Below are 18,309 nucleotides of genomic sequence, written 5' to 3' on the forward strand. Positions count from 1 at the left end.
ATGATATCAGTTTAATTCAAATCGAAAATAATATGTATGCATGGATTAAACTAACCCTCTATTTCTTCCAAAGTTAACAAGCTGTGTAACCCGTTAACCCGATAACACATCCGTGCATCTTTCAGATTATCTACAACATCAGCAGGTCGGTCATGGATCCCCAACCCATAAGAAGATCCAACATCGGACTCGGTTTTCCACCCGAATCCGAGTCCATATAAGGATCATCGAATTCCTTATCGGATCCGGGTTCGTACGCATAGGCGGATCCGTCCGTTTACCGGGGATAAGTTAACCAGTCTTATTTAATTCGGGATAAAAGTTCGGTTCCGAATGCCATCCGATTCGTCGCCTGTAACGATTCGATTCGATCCCCAAATCCCACCCGAAACCGAAACCCTAATCTCCGCTGCGCCCTTTTCCTCGCCTCCCGCTTTCTCCCCGATATCCCTCTAGTTAGGGGGTTCGATCGCATCCTTCGAGGGTCGTATCCATCTTCCTCCGGAGCTCCGAATAGGCCTCCGACTTTTGTTTGGGTTTCGTAAAGAGTCCGGCACGGTTTCGGTTTCGAATCAATCGACGTCGTTCTTTCGAAGCGGAGGTAAATTCTTTTTCGTTGATGTGTCCCGTTGTCACACTGTTGTGATCATAGAGGAAACGCAACTGAACTTGCGTCTTATTTGATGCAATTTTTCCCGGGTTTACAGTTCTTGTTCGATCACATGCCGTTTTCTCGATGCAAAATAAGTTTTTTTCTTCGATTTTCTCCATCATTGTGTACGTAGATTGTTTGGGTTCGTTTTCTAGCAGATGCAATTCTTCTTGGGTAAAGTTCTGATCTTGGTTTTCTTTTGTTGTAGTTGGTGATCGATTATATGCATAGTCGACAATGATGGAGGCCAACGATAGCAATACTATCGCTGTTCACAATCCAAGAGCCCGGAAGTTGAGATCATTGGTTTGGAATGATTTCACTAAGGAGCGCAAGGCAGACGGGAGCTACGTCGCCATATGTAACCACTGCAAGAAGCAGCTCACGGCAAGCAGCCGGAGCGGGACGACGCATCTGAAGAACCACCTGGTGATCTGCACATCCACCAAGCGGATCAAACGCAAGAAGCTGGTCGTCCGCCGGCTCGTCCTCAAGTCAACCGATGCCAAGAGCGAGGATGCTGTGAGTTCCGAGCACTCTCATTTTGATCAGGAGTCGAGCCGCCAAGACCTTGCCCGCATGGTCATTCTGCATGGTTACCCATTCAACATCGTCCACCACGTCGGCTTCAGGACCTTCATTAGGAACCTTCAACCGATGTTTAAATTGGTTTCTGCGGACGTCGTGAAGGCAGATTGCATGAAGATATACGAGAATGAGAGGCTCAGGTTGCTTGAAGTGTTAGACAAGCTACATTCTCGAATTAGCCTCACCATCGACATGTGGAGTTCAATCGAGGATGCAAAGTATGTGTGCTTGACGTGCCACTATGTTGATAATGATTGGCAGCTTCAGAAGAAAATTCTTAACTTTTTTCACGTTGGGTCTTTGGAAATGGGCCAAGAAATCAGCAAGACCATATTGGAGAAGTTGCTGGAGTGGAATATAGATGGGAAGCTATGTACCATAGTACTAGACAATTGTGGCACCAGTGATTTGGTGGCAAGTGAGCTTCTTGGATACCTTCGTGTGAAGGGCTTTCTCATCTCAAATGGTGAAATGTTCTATGCTCGTTCTGGTGGACAGTTGCTGAATATTGTCGTCCAGACAGCTCTTGAATCGGCTTGTGAGATCATCGGTAGAATTCGTGCTTGCGTGCAATATGTAAAATCCTCACATGAAAGACTAGCAAGATTTCAGAAAGATGCAGAGCAAATGGGCATTCCACAAAAGCAATTAGTTCTTGATTCTCCAGCTAGTTGGCCCTCAACACACTTAATGCTTAAAACTGCTTGCCAGTATCAAGAGGCTTTTAAACACTTGGCAGAATGTGACATAGAGAGTATAGACTTTCCTTCACCCAAGGATTGGGATGATGTTAGAGCTATTATTGATTGTCTAGAAGTGTTTTATGATGCTATGGAGAAATTTTCAGCCACAAGAATCCCAACTGCCAGTCTATATTTTAATGAGATGTGTGGTATTCATTTTCTCTTGAAGACCCGGTACAAGAGCCCACAACCTTTCATTGCATCAATGGCCAAAGAGATGCTCGAGAAATTCGAACAGTATTGGGAATTCAACAGAATGCTTATGGCAATTGCTTCTGTTTTAGATCCTCGATATAAGATGAAGTCTGTAGAATACTTCTTCACAAAAGTTTTTGATGACTCATCTGAAGCCAAGACAAGGATCGACAATGTTCATGACAGCTTTATAAATCTTTACAATGAATATATAGGCCAGTCAGCTAATTCTTTAAAAAGTCAAGCCTTCTATAGTGGGACTAGTGGTGGCTATAGTAGTGCTGAATTTGGAAATGATGGAGAATGTAAAACATCTCACATTACATTGTCTGATACACAACGTGGATTAGATCAATATCTTAAAGAGACATCATCAGGTCATCCAGCAAGATCTGATCTGGATATGTACTTGGAGGAAGCTGTTCATCCCTCAAACAGTCCTGATGACAATTTTGATATCTTAGCTTGGTGGAAATATAATGCTGCTAAATATCCTGCTCTTTCTATGATGGCCCGTGATATTTTGGGGATTCCTATTTCAGTTGATCTAGTAGATAGTGATGCGAGAACATTAAATCAGTATCTGAGTTCAACAGATCCAGTAACTATAGAATGCTTGATATGTGCACAAGATTGGATAGGAAATGAAACAGAGGGTAAGGCACAATTTACAGTTGTTCTTTTCTCTGCTGATTAATAATTTCTTATAACTTCTGAATTGATTGTGCTAGTGTCACCGGTGGATGCCCTTGCACTTGTTTCTTTGGAGGGCAATGGTGATGAGGTCATGGTACCTGCTGGTGGTGACTAGTTCTTCCAATGTGTAGTAGGTAAATGCATGCCACAAAATTTTAGTTTTTGGATCTCCTTTGTTGCTTTTGCTTTTTTTTAAGCTTCTGTGTAGTATCCCATTAGCTTGCTTATTCTGCTTTAAGTTTTCAGTTTGTTCTTTATTTCCTTTTTTCATGAATAATTGTCCATCTCATGCTGCTTCTCTTTGAACAACTGGATACAAGTTGGATCAATTGATATGTATGATCACAGAGCTAGTAAATTGATATCATAGAAAAATGTTTTCGAGCAAAAGTGATCATAATGCTTTTTTTTTTACATCAACTAGTTGAATTCAAATCATATTAAACATGGCTGATTTTCTGTAGTATCAAAACATATCGTGTTTTGCATCTTTGTATGCTTAGCAAGAAGGTGCTAACCACAGACAGATTCTATTTGTTTCATCATTATGTATGAGATAGAGATTGCCTTTATTGAATGTAAAAAAGAGTTCTTAGTAACTCAAGAATTATTAAAAGCTGCCAGTCCAGCTACCAACCTGTCCACAACTTTCTTTTATTACCCAGGCGTTTTCTTGTTCGTTTTCGTTTCGAGTCCAATTGTTCAGTTCCTGCAAGAGCTGCTTTAATACTTGTTGATTGTTTGATTGGGGTTGCTCTGATCTTGTTAGTCGAAACTTTTAGATACCCTTTAATCGTGTTATGATATTCTGTGATTGAAACCTTAAAGTTGGTGTGATGTTAGCTGATTCAACAGAAACCAAAGAAATTATGTCCAGTTCTGACTTGTTTGGCCAAAATCAATGCATTTTGGTTTGTGTAGATTGGAAATTGGTTCCCTTACACATGCCAGCAGTTTCAAGTTCCAAAAACACCAAGTACATTGTATTTATATACAAATTAAGGACAATTTGATTCATACAACTGAAATAAGTGATCCAGTAAAGTAACTAAACAAGCTGGTTGTATATAGGACATCCAAAAGTTTATTTTTTCTTTAGATTCATGATATGCTTTCATTAGAGCAAATGTTACTTGAAAATGCAATTTCTTCCTTGTTTAAATTATTCTATTGTGTTGCAAGTTGTGATACAATCCTTATGCCCCAAAAGATATTTCACTTTTGGTTGCTGTCATGATTTCTTGCCTTCGCTATTAACTTGTAACAGAACTGAAAATAACCTAGTTGTGTGAAAGTAACCTATATGTGTTACGTCTAGTAGCATATATTGGAAATGAACATCATAGTTTCTTGGACCAAGTTCTTTTTTTCAAATCACTAAATATATTATCATCTTGCAGTATCTTGGAATATTGCATTTAGCTTCAAAACTATTAAATTCCAATTTTTATGATTTATTAACAATTTTATTTTATTTAAGCTCTGAAATGCTTGTAACTCGGAGAGCTCATTCAAAAACTTGGTATTTATTATGATTTATGAGATCTAACTTTAGTTTCAACACTATTAAATTTCATTATCAAATTTATTTTGAGATCTTCTAAGGCATTTTACATGGAGAAATCATTCAAAAACATGGAACTATTTTAACAGATGATATGGCATGATTGGTTGATGTGAAAATAGAATAGTCAAGTCCTATCATCCAAAGCAAGGTTTGCAATATTGCCTGGTACAGTTTGGTATGGGTGGTATTTACCAGTTCAACAGGTTACTGGTACATGTTGCTTGTAAACCATGCAGTATGCCCTATTTAGGATATATACAAAGCAGTGTAGGGCTTGTATTGCCTGATATGCCTGGGTACTGGATTGGTACTTACTGGTACAAGGTGGCACAAGCTCTATACTAACCAGTTTCTTTTTTTGTTTTTCCAGCCGTTTTTAGGTTTTTTTCGAAACTCGATATGTACTGATGTACCGACACTCGGTATGCCGATAGGGGCTGGTATGGTACCGGTTTGAGTCCTGACCATACAGTATTAGTACACAAAATTGCAAATCTTGGTCTAAAGTACTATTTAAACCAATGATTGAAGGTCTGGCTAGCATAGGGCTTATGTGGTCAAGATGTACTATGTTGGTGCTTTCTATTGTTTGCTATGGCCAGGTCACTTTTTACCTACTTCAACTGACATGTCGACAACAGTGCATCAAATACTTGAAACCTCAATACATAAGTAGACCTATTTGTTTGTTTTTTAGGGCCTCAATCGAGGCACAGAAGAGCCATTTTGATCTGCATTGTCAAATAGCAAGATCCTGATAACATTGGGCAAATATTTTAGGAACATGTTCAATTTGAGTTTTGATGTATTAAGACCATATTTGATAACACACATCAATTAAGTGCTCATAATGAACTTTTTTGCAATTGTTCAAGGAAGGTATCATCTTTAGTCCAGTTCAAGCATTGTGCTGGCATCAGTTGAAGACTGAGTCCAGGATATATCTAAAGCTATTTTAAAGAATGTTTGCTTGAATTTAATTGAGCTTATCCTTGTCCACCGCATGGCTGTATTTTTTTTAATCTTATGCAGTAAGTTTTTGATCTGTTTTCCTCATGATTTTCCAGCATAGTGTCTGAACTTGTTGCAAAGAATAAGCTTTGTGCTAGAGGTACAAATAGGCTTCATATAAGTTCAATAACAAGGTAAAGTTTATTCTGTTCTAGTGGCATCAGCAAAGATGTCTGGTATGCCTGTAGTAGAAAACAATGCAATAGGGGAAGAAGAAATAAGTAGGACGAGAGAAAAGGACTAACAGAAGAAAAGGAAGAAAATAATAGTTATTATTTACTTTTTTGTCTTTTCTTTGTGATGAATTTGTATTGATGATGCTTTTATAAACTAATGCTGTCAATACAATTTACATGAAATGAAATTGGATGAAGGTTTAATAGTTAGGCTAAAATCTAAAAAAGGTTCCAAAAATTCCTAGGTTATAGAATCATGACATTGGAGGGTAAATCAAGTTGATTGTTATATATATATGTATATATATATGTATATGTATATATGTATATGTATATATGTATATGTATATATACATGTATGTATGTATATGTATATATATACATGTATGTATATATATGTATATATATACATATATGCATATATAGATACACACATATATATTGAATTATTGATTATTCTTTTTCCTATTTAGGAGCATAGGAAACTGTTGGTGAACCTCTACATCGTGGCCGAGGAGTCAGCACGGCTCGGTCCGATCCTGGATGTGCAAGGTCGTCGACCCGGAGACTCAGACAACGAAAGTGCGCGTCGAGTCGGGTTGAGCTGTGAGTCTTGTTGCCTGCTTTTTCGTTGCCAACCCCTGCACACAGGTCGTGGTCAGGAGGGGAATTTCTCGACTCGACCCTTCCGAAGCTTAAGTTAGCGTTGAGTGGAATAAAAGAGTTAAATGTGCCAAAAATCCTCCTCCGGCGCTGGCCAAGTTGTCACGGACTTAGCTGGTTTTGCTTAAGTCGTGTGGCACCTTTGCGTGTCCGTCCGCAAAGGTCAGCCTTCCCGAAGCCTCCCATGGTCCCTTAGGACCTACAAAAGAGAAAACGGGTTAGAGAAAACGCCTCACTCGGGATCCACAAGTAAACATTTCCGAAAACACTTCATAGACAATGCAAATTACAAACAGACTTTACAAGCTCTGAACGATTGCACAACAAAGGGTTAAAATGGTCCATTACAAACCAAATATCTCTCACAAGTGTTCACATGACACAACATTGATTTACAAGCCTAAGAAGGCCACCAAATCCAACTAAAATGGGATTGTTAAGCCTTCGTTCGTTCCTCTACATGTTGTGCAAAGCATGAACAAACATAAAGACACGGACATACACAAGTATTACATCAAACATTCTGTTTAAAACTTTGTCCGTGACATTCTCCCCCACTTATTCCTTCGACGTCCTCGTCGAAGCCTTTGTCGACACTGCAACTCCTCACCTTTACTGAGTCTTCAATCTTCTGCTCCAGCTGCAATGCGCCTCTTGGCTCCCAGTTGCTCTCCACTACTGTTTTTGAGTAGTCAAACCTTTGATCCACCATGCTGCTTCAACTCGCCAATGACTCTTGACTCTAGTGTGGGGTTGGCTGAGTTGTGTTGATCCCTGTTGGTTCCTGCGGATCCTCCAGATGAAGGAAAAGACTATCCTTACTATGCGCTAGTCTCTCAAATGTCTCATGCTGCTTGAACTGAGTGAATGCTCGTTGGAGTTTTAACGAGCATTACCTCGTAAACTTCTAAAGTTTTCTGTCCTTCCTCCACAAAATTTACCCACCGACTCTTCTTTCACTTAGTTGTCACTTCCAAGTAGATTCGCATCACTTCTGCTTTCGATTGGCATTCTGTTGGGAAATGATGCGGATAATCTACTCTCAGTAGCACTGATCACCATTGGTGAGGATTTGACAACTATTGTCTTCTAATATCTTCGAAGGGTCTTTGAACCTGTGCAGCGCTCCTCTACTGGATAGATAAGAGAATTGGGATACTCGGTTTCGCCCATTCTCTTAAGAGTTGAGAAGGCAATGGTTACTTGACTTCACCTGCCTCCTCAAGGGTTGTACTCCATGCATCGAGCTAGTTACTAACCTTCGCCTACTCTTTGCTCATACTTCTGAAGCACTCGAAGTGTTTGCACTCCTTGCATTGAGTTAGCTACTGTGATTCACCTTCTCAATGCCATCGAACGCTTTGGAATGCAAGAAGTTTTCACCCCAACTTAGAGTAATTCTCTAATAGATTTGGTCGCCTCTGGGATTGTACCGTCTTCTCCATCAACCCTGCGGCCTACTCCACTGAGTAGCAAAGGTACAGTACCGCGTACTGCCTGCTTCGTTCCTTGGTCGTGCACTCTTGCACGACCCGAAGTCCTTCACTTTTGGCTATCTTGATGAGAAGCTCGTTGACACCGGTCTTACGAAGTTCCTTGGCCTTTGCCCTTCAGCCTTTTCTCGGTACTTAGAGTTTGCCTCTGCATGCTCCACCTCCTCAGCCCCTTTCACGACCAAACACACTCCCTTCATGAGAGCAACGGATCAATGACTTTCACGGAAGTCCCGCCTCTGCGGTACCATGGCATTGCCATGCCCATGGACCTACTATCCGTCGCCTCGCATCTGCATCCCTTTTCTTCACGATCAGTAGATATGTCTCTGTGGCACTCCTCCGAGTCCACCTCCATTCTAATTGATGCTTGTTTTTGGGTAGCTAAGTCCCTCTGGATTCGTCGTTGCTTCCTCGCCCCTTTCGACCCCCTGCTTCAACACCTCTGTGTTCTCCAAACAACTCTCTTTGGTCGATGGAAAGATAGACTGCAACTCCTATGCATGGCCTCTGCCATCACGTTGTAGGGTTTGCACCGATTCTGTTCTCCTTAGCTTCCTTAGTAGCAACGTTCACTTACCCGACTTTGTCCTCTGACATGCCGAGCTCCCTTAAGCGAATATGGGCTCTGGAGTAGTCCAACTCTCCAGCTGCTTCAATCATACCTCTGCATGATCAAGTCCCTCCCATGGGACTCACTAGTACTTGTATTCAAACTTTTCCCTTGGTGGAACACAACCCTCATATGCTGATAACCAAGGCTTTCATCTGATGCAAGATTCGATGCACGTACGAAAGACCCGCCTCTGCGGTACCATGGCCTTCAATCCTTGAATCTATAATCCTTCTTGCCGTCGTGTTGTTCACCGAAGTAGAGCTTCCAGTAGCTCCTGATCATACCTCCGTATGATATAGTCCCTCACGGGACTAGTCATATGTATCGCATTGCCACGAACTGTTCCACCACGATCCGCTACACCATGTCGCCTCCTAGTGACATCTCCATTGCATTCTGATCCTAGTGGGATGAACTCGAATTGTGATCCCTCCATGTGTGGCCTCTGCCAATACATCGCAGGGTCTCTTCCACCTTCGATTTTGTTCGCTCCTTTGGCAATCGACCTTCATCCACCCGCTCTTGGGTCACACCTAGATGAAGCACTGCTCTAGGACAGTCCGTCGCCTAGTAGCTCCCGAAGTCCACCGACTTCGCTGAAAATAGTGCATCATTGTCTGGATCCTGGGCCTCTGCCCCTACTAGCACAATCTCCGTTGCGCACCGCTTCCTTCATGGCAACTTGAATGACAACACTGTGGCATATTCTTCAAGACTACATGCCTCCGCGTCCTCTTGCCTCGTGCCAAGGCCTTCTGAACCCAACTTCACCTCCACAAGTTGAGTCACTTTAGTTCTTCCATCAAATACTTCTCCGAGATAAGGTGCATGTGCCCATAAGCTCCCTTTGTCTTTGGCACCATGCAAGATGAGTCCGCTCCATCAGAATGAAGGACCCATGGAACAATATGATCCTGCTCTTGCCTCTGCAAGAGTTCATGTCCTTGACCTCTGTCCAAGGAAAGCTCTGTGCCTCCACTCCATGTTCCATCTTCTATGTCGGCTCCCTTCATACGGCTTGGGTACTTTGCCAAGTTACACCCAAGTTGCTCCGCTCCTCGTTTTCGTATTGAGTTGATGGTGGCCCTCGTGCCCACCATTCCCCGGGTCAGCCCTCCCTAAGTCTGATCTCCATATCGACTCCAAGTGTGCCTTCATTTGTGTTGCATTGGGTCGCTCCCCCACTTGATCTCGCAATGCATCCACCAATGCATTCTCTCAAGCAAGATCATGCGACTACTCCTCGTCGCTCGCTTGGTCCATTGAGCTTCGTGGAGTTGTTGTTTTTGAGGTACTCCTCCTCAACATGTGCGGTCTATGCACATGATTCTCCCTTTAGAGAGCCGGGATTTATCCCTCCTGGATATCTATCCCGTTGGAGCAACATCTCTCTTCGTTTCGGAGACCACCATCCCCTTGGACTACTCCGATTTGCTGAACAAACTGCGCATTGTTCTGCCTCCTGCAAACGCACTTGCTAGATTGCGACTCCACGTCAATACAGCCCCCACTGCACCACTCAAGGCCTAGCAACATGTTGAACTCGCTGCACACGTCAGCCTCCTACGGACGTATCCTTTACATGCCGAAGAGAAAGTTTCAATGCTCCATAGCGTCGAGTTTTGGTTGCCTTGGGATGGCCACGAACATTCCATCGTCCGCATACAAGCCTATGCATGAGTATCGAATTCTTCGAGTTAGCAATTCCCCTCACCTCTGTGAGGTTTGCACAACTCTTTCGGTCGCTGAGCAACTCATTCCACCTTGTATGGTCTCATCCTTTACCAAGCGCCTCGCTTGCCTTGAGCACCATCAAGTATAGTTGTCAACGTTGACTCGTAGCTCAAACTCAGCCATCCCAACCTTTATGCGCTTCGCATTCTTCCAAGCTTGCTTGTTCTCGTAGTGCCTCTTACGCGAAGTGTTGGCCATTCCTCTGAATGCTAATCTTTGATGCCCGCTCCTCCGAGTGACTCCTTTTCCCTACATCTCCATGCCCGTTTTCCCCCAAACGGTCACGCGTGTGCTGACTGCCCTCAACGCAGCCCCGCTAGGTCCCCCACGTTTGCATGCCAAGTGTTTCTATGAGTGTTTGTCCTACTCTGATTCCATCTGTCACGGACTTAGCTGGTTTTGCCTAAGTTGTGCGGCACCCTTGCGTGTCCGTCCGCAAAGGTCAGCCTCCCCGAAGCCTCCCATGGTCCCTTAGGACCTACAAAAGAGAAAATGGGTTAGAGAAAACGCCTCACTCGGGATCCACAAGCAAACATTTCCGAAAACACTTCATAGACAATGCAAATTACAAACAGACTTTATAAGCTCTGAACGGTTGCACAACAAACGGTCAAAATGGTCCACTACAGACCGAATATCTCTCACAAGTGTCCACATGACATAACATTTATTTACAAGCCTAAGAAGGCCACCAAACCCAACTAAAATGGGGTTGTTAAGCCTTCGACCGTTCCTCTACATGCTGTGCAAAGCATGAACAAACATAAAGACACAGACATACATAAGTATTACATCAAACATCCTGTTTAGAACTTTATCCGTGACAAAGTGGTGGGTTTTTATACCTGCACATGAGGGTCGGTTGTACCTAGTTCGTTAATGACCGTTGACCCCTTAAGCGGCCAGCCCATATCTTCCGTGCGGACGCCGGTCGACCTACACAGATCGGCACCAAGCGGCGCCGTCCGAGCTTTCCAGGGCAGCTTCGTACCCAATGGCGTCGTTCTGAACTTTCCGGGAGCAACTCCGTAACATGCGGCATACCTAGTGCAACCTTGAACAGCGAGTCTTGCTGTTTAAGGAACTGCTGTCATCGTAAAGTGTTAGAAGCGACTGGCGAGTTATCTTGCCTTCGACAAGTATTTTGACATAGTTGTATCTCGAGCCTCATAGTCCTCGTTGATGTGACCGACCACCAACTGCGAGTCAGTGAAAACCTTGATGCTTCTTACCTGGAGCTCCAGGGTTACTTTAAGCCTGGACAGGAGTGTTTCGTACTCAGCTTCGTTGTTAGTGGCTTTGAATCTGAAGCGAAGTGCGTGTCTGTACTATTGGCCATCGGGTCCCTTTAGAACGAGTCCGACTCCTCTTTCGGCATTTGCCAAGCCATCCACATGCAGAGTCCATCGTTGCACGGTGTGTACGCCGTTATTGTCTTCGGGAGGGATTAACTCCGAGACGAAGTCGGTGATGGCTTAAGCTTTGATGGTCGTCCTCGGGATGTATTGTATGTCGAATTCTCCGAGCTCTACCGACCATTTGAGCATCCGCCCTGATATGTCAAATTTGGATAGAATCTGCCTTAACGGTTGGTCGGTCACTACTTGGATCGAGTGGGCTTGGAAATACGGGCGCAGCTTTCGGGCCTTCTGTACAAGCTCTAAGGCTAACTTCTCGATCGGTTGATATCGTGCCTCGGGTCCGTTCAGGATGTGGCTCGTGTAATAGATTGGTTGTTGTGCCCCGAAATCCTCCCCCGCTAGGACAGAGCTGACTGTGTGTTTGGATGCCGCGAGGTAGAGGCTAAGCGGCTCACCCGAAGCAACCGAGGCGAACCTAGGTAGTTGGGCGAGATATTCCTTGAGCTGGGCAAAGGCCTCTTCACATCCCGAGGTCCACCTAAAGTCCTTTGGGCTCTTCAGAGCTCGGAAAAAGGGCAGGCATTTGTCCCCTGATTGGGACAAGAATCGGGTGAGAGCAGTAAGTCTCTCAATCAGGCGCTATACCTTTGTTATCGAGCGAGGGGATTGCATGTTGATGATGGCTTGAACCTTCCGGGGTTGGCGTCTATCCCCCTTTGGTGGATGATAAAGCCGAGGAATTTTCTCGAGCCGACGCCGAAGGCACACTTGGCAGGGTTGAGGCGCATGCCGAACTTCTTGATTGTCTTAAACGCCTCAGCCAGGTCCGCTAGGTGAGCTCGAGTGAACTTGCTTTTCACGATCATGTCATCGACATAAACCTTCATGTTTCTCTCGATCTAGTGAGCGAACATCTTGTTCATCATTCTTTGGTATGTCGCCTCGGCATTCTTTAACCCGAATGGCATGACCTTGTAGTAGTAGACTCCTCGGTGTGTGATGAAGGCTATATGTTCCTGGTCCTCAGGGGCCATTTTGATTTGATTATATCCCGAGAAGGTGTCCATGAACGAAAGAAGCTCATGCCCCGAGGTTGCATCGACCAGTTGGTCGATCCTCGGGGATGGATAACAGTCCTTTGGGCATGCTCGGTTAAGGTCGGTGTAGTCAACGCACATTCTCCAGCTTCCATTAGGTTTTTTAACGAGGACTATATTGGATAACCAACGGGGGTATTTTGCCTCGGCTATGAATCCCGCCGCTAGCAAACGCTCTACTTCATCGCTTATCGCCTTTGTCGGTTGGGAGCCAGCTTCCGCGGCTTCTGCTTCACTGGTTGTGCCTGGGGGTCAAATGTTCAGGTAATGCTGCACCACTCTTCGATCAATCCCGAGCATGTCTTTTGGCGACCAAGCGAAGACGTCGGCATTTTCGGTCAGAAAGTCAATGAGCTGTACTCATTCTTCCTCTGGGAGTTCTGACTCGATCTTCACGATCTTGTCGGATTGGTTCCTGTCTAGCAGAACCTCTAGGGTGTGTTTGGTCGGTTTGGGACGCAGTGACGGTTTTGCAACGTCCCGAGGGTCGACGACGGGCTACTCATGCTTCTGTCTCTTCGGCAGTATGATGGTCTCCAGGTAACATTGTCTTGATTCCCTGTGGGGCACTCCGCACCTCCCCGACCGTGGCTCGTGTTGGGAACTTTATCGCCCGATGGTAGGTGGAGATGACGGCTCTGAACTTGTTGACGGTCGGGCGGCCCAGGATGGCGTTGTACACCAAGGGGAACTCCACAACAATAAAAGTCATCATGACATTCTTGGATCTCGGCTCTTCCCCTAAGATAACTGGCAGAATGGCGGTGTCGAGGGGCAAGAGCCGAAATAGTCGAGGGGCAGAGGCACAGTGCTCTTCCCCTAAGGAAAGCACTGTGCCTCTGCTCCACGTTCCAACTTCTATGCTGGCTCCCTTCATGCGGCTTGGGTACTTCGCCAAGTTACACCCAAGTTGCTCCGCTCCTCGTTTTTGCATTGAGTCGATGGTGGCCCTCGTGCCCACCATTCCACGGGTCAGCCCTCCCTTGAGTCCGATCTCCACATCAACTCCAAGTGTGCCTTCATTTAAGTTGCTTTAGGTCGCTCCCCCACTTGATCTCGCAATGCATCCACCAATGCATTCTCTCGAGCGAGATCATGCGATAACTCCTTGCCGCTTGCTCAGTCCATCGAGCTTCGTGGAGTTGTTGTTTGTTGAGGTACTCCTCCTCAACATGTGAGGTCCGTCTCACATGATTCTCCCTCTGGAGAGCCGGGACTTATCCTTCCTGGATAACTATCCCATTGGAGCAATATCTCTCTTCGTTTCGGAGACCACCATCCCCTTGGACTACTCCGATCTGCTGAACAAACTGTGCACTGTTCTGCCTCCTGCAAACGCACTTGCTAGATTGCGACTCCATGTCAATACAGCCCCCGCTGCACCCCCCAAGGCCTAGCAACATGCTGAACTCGTTGCACACTTTAGCCTCCGACGGACGTATCCTTCACATGCCGAAGAGAAAGTTTCAATGCTCCATGGCGTCGAGTTTCGGTCGCTTTGGGATGGCCACGAACATTCCGTCGTCCGTATACAAGCCCATGCATGAGTACCAAATTCTTCGAGTTAGCAATTCCCCTCACCTCTGTGAGCTTTGCATAACTCTTTTGGTCGTTGAGCAACTCATTCCACCTTGCATGGTCTCATTCTTGCCAAGCGCCTCGCTTGCCTAGAGCACCATCAAGTATAGTTGTCAACGTTGAGCCGTAGCTCAAACTCAGCCATCCCAACCTTTGTGCGCTCCAAATTCTTTCAAGCTTACCTGTTCTCGTGGTGCCTCTTGCGCGAAGGGTTGGCCATTCCTCTGAATGCCAATCTCAGATGCCCGCTCCTCTGAGCGACTCTTTTCCCTACATCTCCATGCCCGTTTTCCCTCAAACGGTCGCGCGTGTGCTGACTGCCCTCAACGCAGCCCCGCTAGGTCCCCCACGTTTGCATGTCAAGTGTTTCTATGAGTGCTTGTCCCGCTCTGATACCATTTTGACACGGACTTAGCTGGTTTTGCCTAAGTCGTGCGGCACCCTCGCGCGTCCGTCCACAAAGGTCAGCCTCCCCGAAGTCTCCCATTGTCCCTTAGGACCAACGAAAGAGAGAACGGGTTAAAGAGAACGCCTCAATCGGGATCCACAAGCAAACATGTCCGAAAAACACTTCATAGAAAATGCAAATTACAAACAGACTTTACAAGCTCTGAACAGTGGCACAACAAAGGGTAAAATGGTCCATTACAGACCGAAAAGCTCTCGCACGTGTCCACATGACACAACCTTTATTTATAAGCCTAAAGAGGCCACCAACCCAACTAAAATGGGACTATTATGCCTTCGGCCGCCCCTCTACATGTTGTACGAGGCATGAACATGCCAAAAGACACGGACATACATAAGCATTACATCAAACACCCTGTTTCGAAGTTTGTCCGTGACAGTAGGGCCTCTTGTGCTCTTCGTGCCTTCCTGCCACCAATGCCTCGGCAGCACTGAAGCATCTCGGGGACGGTCGTCATCGACTATTCAACCAGCGACCAAAAGAATCTGGACGGTCGCAGACCCATCAAACACGCCTGCATTAACAGAGAAGGGTGAGCATCAGGAACTCCTCAGGTCATAGTAGCGAAACGGGCGACGAAATGGGAGAGAGGCTCGTCGTCTTTCTGGCTGAGGCCGAGGAGCACGGCTGCAAACGGCTTTGGCCGTGCGTTGGCAAGGAAGTTAAGCTCGAACTCTTTGGCCAACTAGTCGAAGGATGCAATCGAGGCTGGCCTAAGTCGGCTGTACCACATCTGAGCTGGGCCTCGGAGAGTAGTGACTACTGACATGCCATTCTGTCTTTCTATTTTGAGAGACCTATAATTCTTACCAAGAGAAGTGACTACTGACATGCCATTTTCACCATGTGTCAGGCCAGGGCTAAGCTTGAATAGGTTGATCCTTGCCAAGCTCAATCAGTTGCATGTTAATGGGGCTTACTGTGAACCTTATTAGAACCTGGCCAAGCCCCTTAGCCAACTGTACTTTTCACATGGAAAAGCTTTGGACCTTGCTTGAGTTTGTCTTGTTTCCTCGTCTCACCCCAGTGTATCTTTGGACAAGGATAATATGTGAACCAGCTTCTCTTTTTAAGAAACAAAAAGTGCATAAATTTTCAAACTCTGGTGGACAAGGTTATGAGATAATCAAGACGATTTGTGATTTAGATGTCTTCATCTACTATTTAAAGCTAGAATTGAGAATTAGTAACCTTGTTCAGATATAAAAGAAGGGTATATATGAAAAAGTCCATTTGTGTATACCAAGGCATCCATGAGCCAGTATGTCTCTGTTGTTATTTGTGTCTATTATACGTGTATTTGGCTGCCACTTTCCTGGATAGCAATTCCACTGGTGTGCTGCCTGTGTACCATCAAGTGTACATTGTTGGTCATGACCATGGTGACCATTTAGCTATGAATCCAGGTGCCAAAAAGAAAATGCAAGTTCTTCCTGCCAACTCATCATAACCTTGTAATTTACCTTCTTCACTTTCCAATCGCTTCTTCAAATTTCATATTTATGAGTGAAATCTGCTTCAATGCTCTTCAACATAATTTGAAACCATCATTCTCGGAAAAGCACTCAATCTTTTTCAATTTCTAACTGTTTCTGTCATAGCACATATATAAATCTTGCTGTTTCATATTTCTAATGGAAGATATTGCATGGTAATCGATCTGCCTGATGACTCTTGTTTGTCAAATTAATAGAGCATTAATACCATTTCATCCTTCTATAGTCGAAGATTATCCTATTGATAAAACCCTGGTGGCACATTTATATGATAATCCTTCTTCTTTCTCATTTCTCAGAAGATATTGCATGGTAGATCATTCTGGCCGAGCAAACTCTGGTTATTCCAATCAATGAAGAGTCATGGCATTTTTCTATACAATCATGGTTGAAGATTGCCTATTGATGGATCCTCTGATTGGTGTTCAAAGTTGTACTAAAAGTTTGACTTGCACCCATTTTTCCTGTATTTTCAATTAACATCACTGAACTTAGATATTATAGAATTTCTTCATGATCACTCGAGTCTGAAGGCATAACCCTACGAGTCTTGTTCGCTTGTTATGCAGGAACCATAGCATCTAAATGCGGCCAAAAAGACTAACGCTAATCCATATTATTGTCTCCGCATGCTGAGCTATGAAGCTAAAGCCTGTATTCCTTCTCCACTCTTCTTCGTGTGTCGAGAGAATTAGTCTGGATATTGTGTCTTGCTGTGCTGACTATTCTGGCGCTATTAAGTAAATGTATAGACATGCTTTCCTAACTTGCGAGTATCGAACAATGTTGAGTTGTACAATCTGCACCATTGTTTTGTATCTCTGCAAACATTGATGAAAGATCGATCACTGATGTGAACTACTCACTAGCAGAAGAACCAGTCAAGTGGAATTTGCGTGCTGTTGCCGATGAAGCTCTGCGGCATCTTATTTCCTAGTTTGCTGGAAGCTGAATAGGTAACATGGATGGTCTTCTCCGTTGAGTATTGCTGGAACAAAGGCCATCGGTTGGTAGCTTTCTTCTTTGCATTTATTTCAGTGGATATGTTAAAGAGGGATCTCCATTCAATAGATAAAAGATGTGGAATTTTGACCTAATTTGACCTAAATATAAGAAGTATATATTATCTACATATACTTTATATTCATTCATAATGTTTGTTCTTATAATACTCTTAGATCCACATTATAACACTCGATTCATGATTTTTTGTATAAATGATGGTTGAATGTCTCTCGTAAGTAATAAGTAATCACGGAGTTCATCTTCGCTCTGATTCAATAGTCATCTTGGCATACCATAAATGGTTCCTTAGGTGCATCATTGAGCTATTACCTGAACTTCAATATTTCTTACTTTGGCTTTCACCCTTTTTTTTTTAATCTTTACAGAATGTTTTATTTTTTTTACAAATATTTCTTTTTTTTTTTTAAAGATGATATATCTCTTGACCTTCTTCTCATTATGGCCACCTCTAACCAATTATCTCGTTGTAGCCACCTTTGCCTTTCATCGACGTCTCTGTCGTCTTGTACCACCATCGTCGTGTGGCTACTTCCATCCCATCGCCTTCACCCTTATCCATCACAACTTGTACCACCATCGTCGTGTGGCTACTTCCATCCCATCGCCTTCACCCTTATCCATCACAACAAGACTCTTGCCTCTCCTTTGTCTCCGCCATAGCTCTCGTTGTTTGCTTTCTATGCACCGCAACCAAGCAAGTGGTATACATTGTGAGGGTGTTGCAATCTGCCACCCATAGCTCTCGTTGTTTGCTTTCTATGCACCGCAACCAAGCAAGTGGTATACATTGTGAGGGTGTTGCAATCTGCCACTAGCAAAGGCGACCACCACCCCATGAATTAGCACTAAGTAGTACCTCCTCTCATCCTTACTCTATTAGAGTGATCACTTCGTGTTAGACAACGAACAAGGACACGATCGACAAATAAGGGTGAGCGCAAAGGCATATTCGATGGAGGGCAAGGTCGATGGCGGAGAGGAAGACAACGAACAAGGACACGATCGACAAATAAGGGTGAGCGCAAAGGCATATTCGATGGAAGGCAAGGACGAGAGTGTGGAGGCAAAGGCAACCATGGCAAGATGATAATCCAACAGAGGTCAAGAAAATAATCTCATATTTCAAAAAATAAAAATTACTATGCAAT

General features: G+C 44.4%; 1 protein-coding gene across 5 annotated transcripts; it reads left to right on the forward strand.

Moving 5' to 3' along the window:
- The first annotated feature begins 332 nt into the window (after positions 1 to 332).
- On the forward strand, positions 333 to 17,267 carry LOC135649770 (zinc finger BED domain-containing protein RICESLEEPER 1-like). Of its 5 annotated transcripts, none has more exons than XR_010501391.1 (5): positions 334 to 601; positions 861 to 2,834; positions 2,910 to 3,008; positions 16,435 to 16,577; positions 16,705 to 17,000. XR_010501391.1 is itself a non-coding variant. In XM_065168549.1 (4 exons), the coding sequence occupies exons 2-3, from the start codon at positions 890 to 892 to the stop codon at positions 2,987 to 2,989; spliced, it is 2,025 nt and encodes a 674-aa protein (XP_065024621.1). In that variant the 5' UTR covers positions 333 to 601; positions 861 to 889; the 3' UTR covers positions 2,990 to 3,008; positions 17,008 to 17,267. The 5 variants fall into 5 exon arrangements, 3 of the variants coding, with proteins under 3 accessions (XP_065024621.1, XP_065024619.1, XP_065024620.1); XR_010501392.1 differs by having other exon boundaries at positions 16,435 to 16,565; XM_065168549.1 differs by lacking the exons at positions 16,435 to 16,577; positions 16,705 to 17,000 and adding an exon at positions 17,008 to 17,267 and having other exon boundaries at positions 333 to 601.
- The last annotated feature ends 1,042 nt before the right edge of the window (positions 17,268 to 18,309 follow it).

This window comes from Musa acuminata, chromosome BXJ3-9 (assembly GCF_036884655.1).
Source record: "Musa acuminata AAA Group cultivar baxijiao chromosome BXJ3-9, Cavendish_Baxijiao_AAA, whole genome shotgun sequence".
NCBI lineage: Eukaryota > Viridiplantae > Streptophyta > Magnoliopsida > Zingiberales > Musaceae > Musa > Musa acuminata.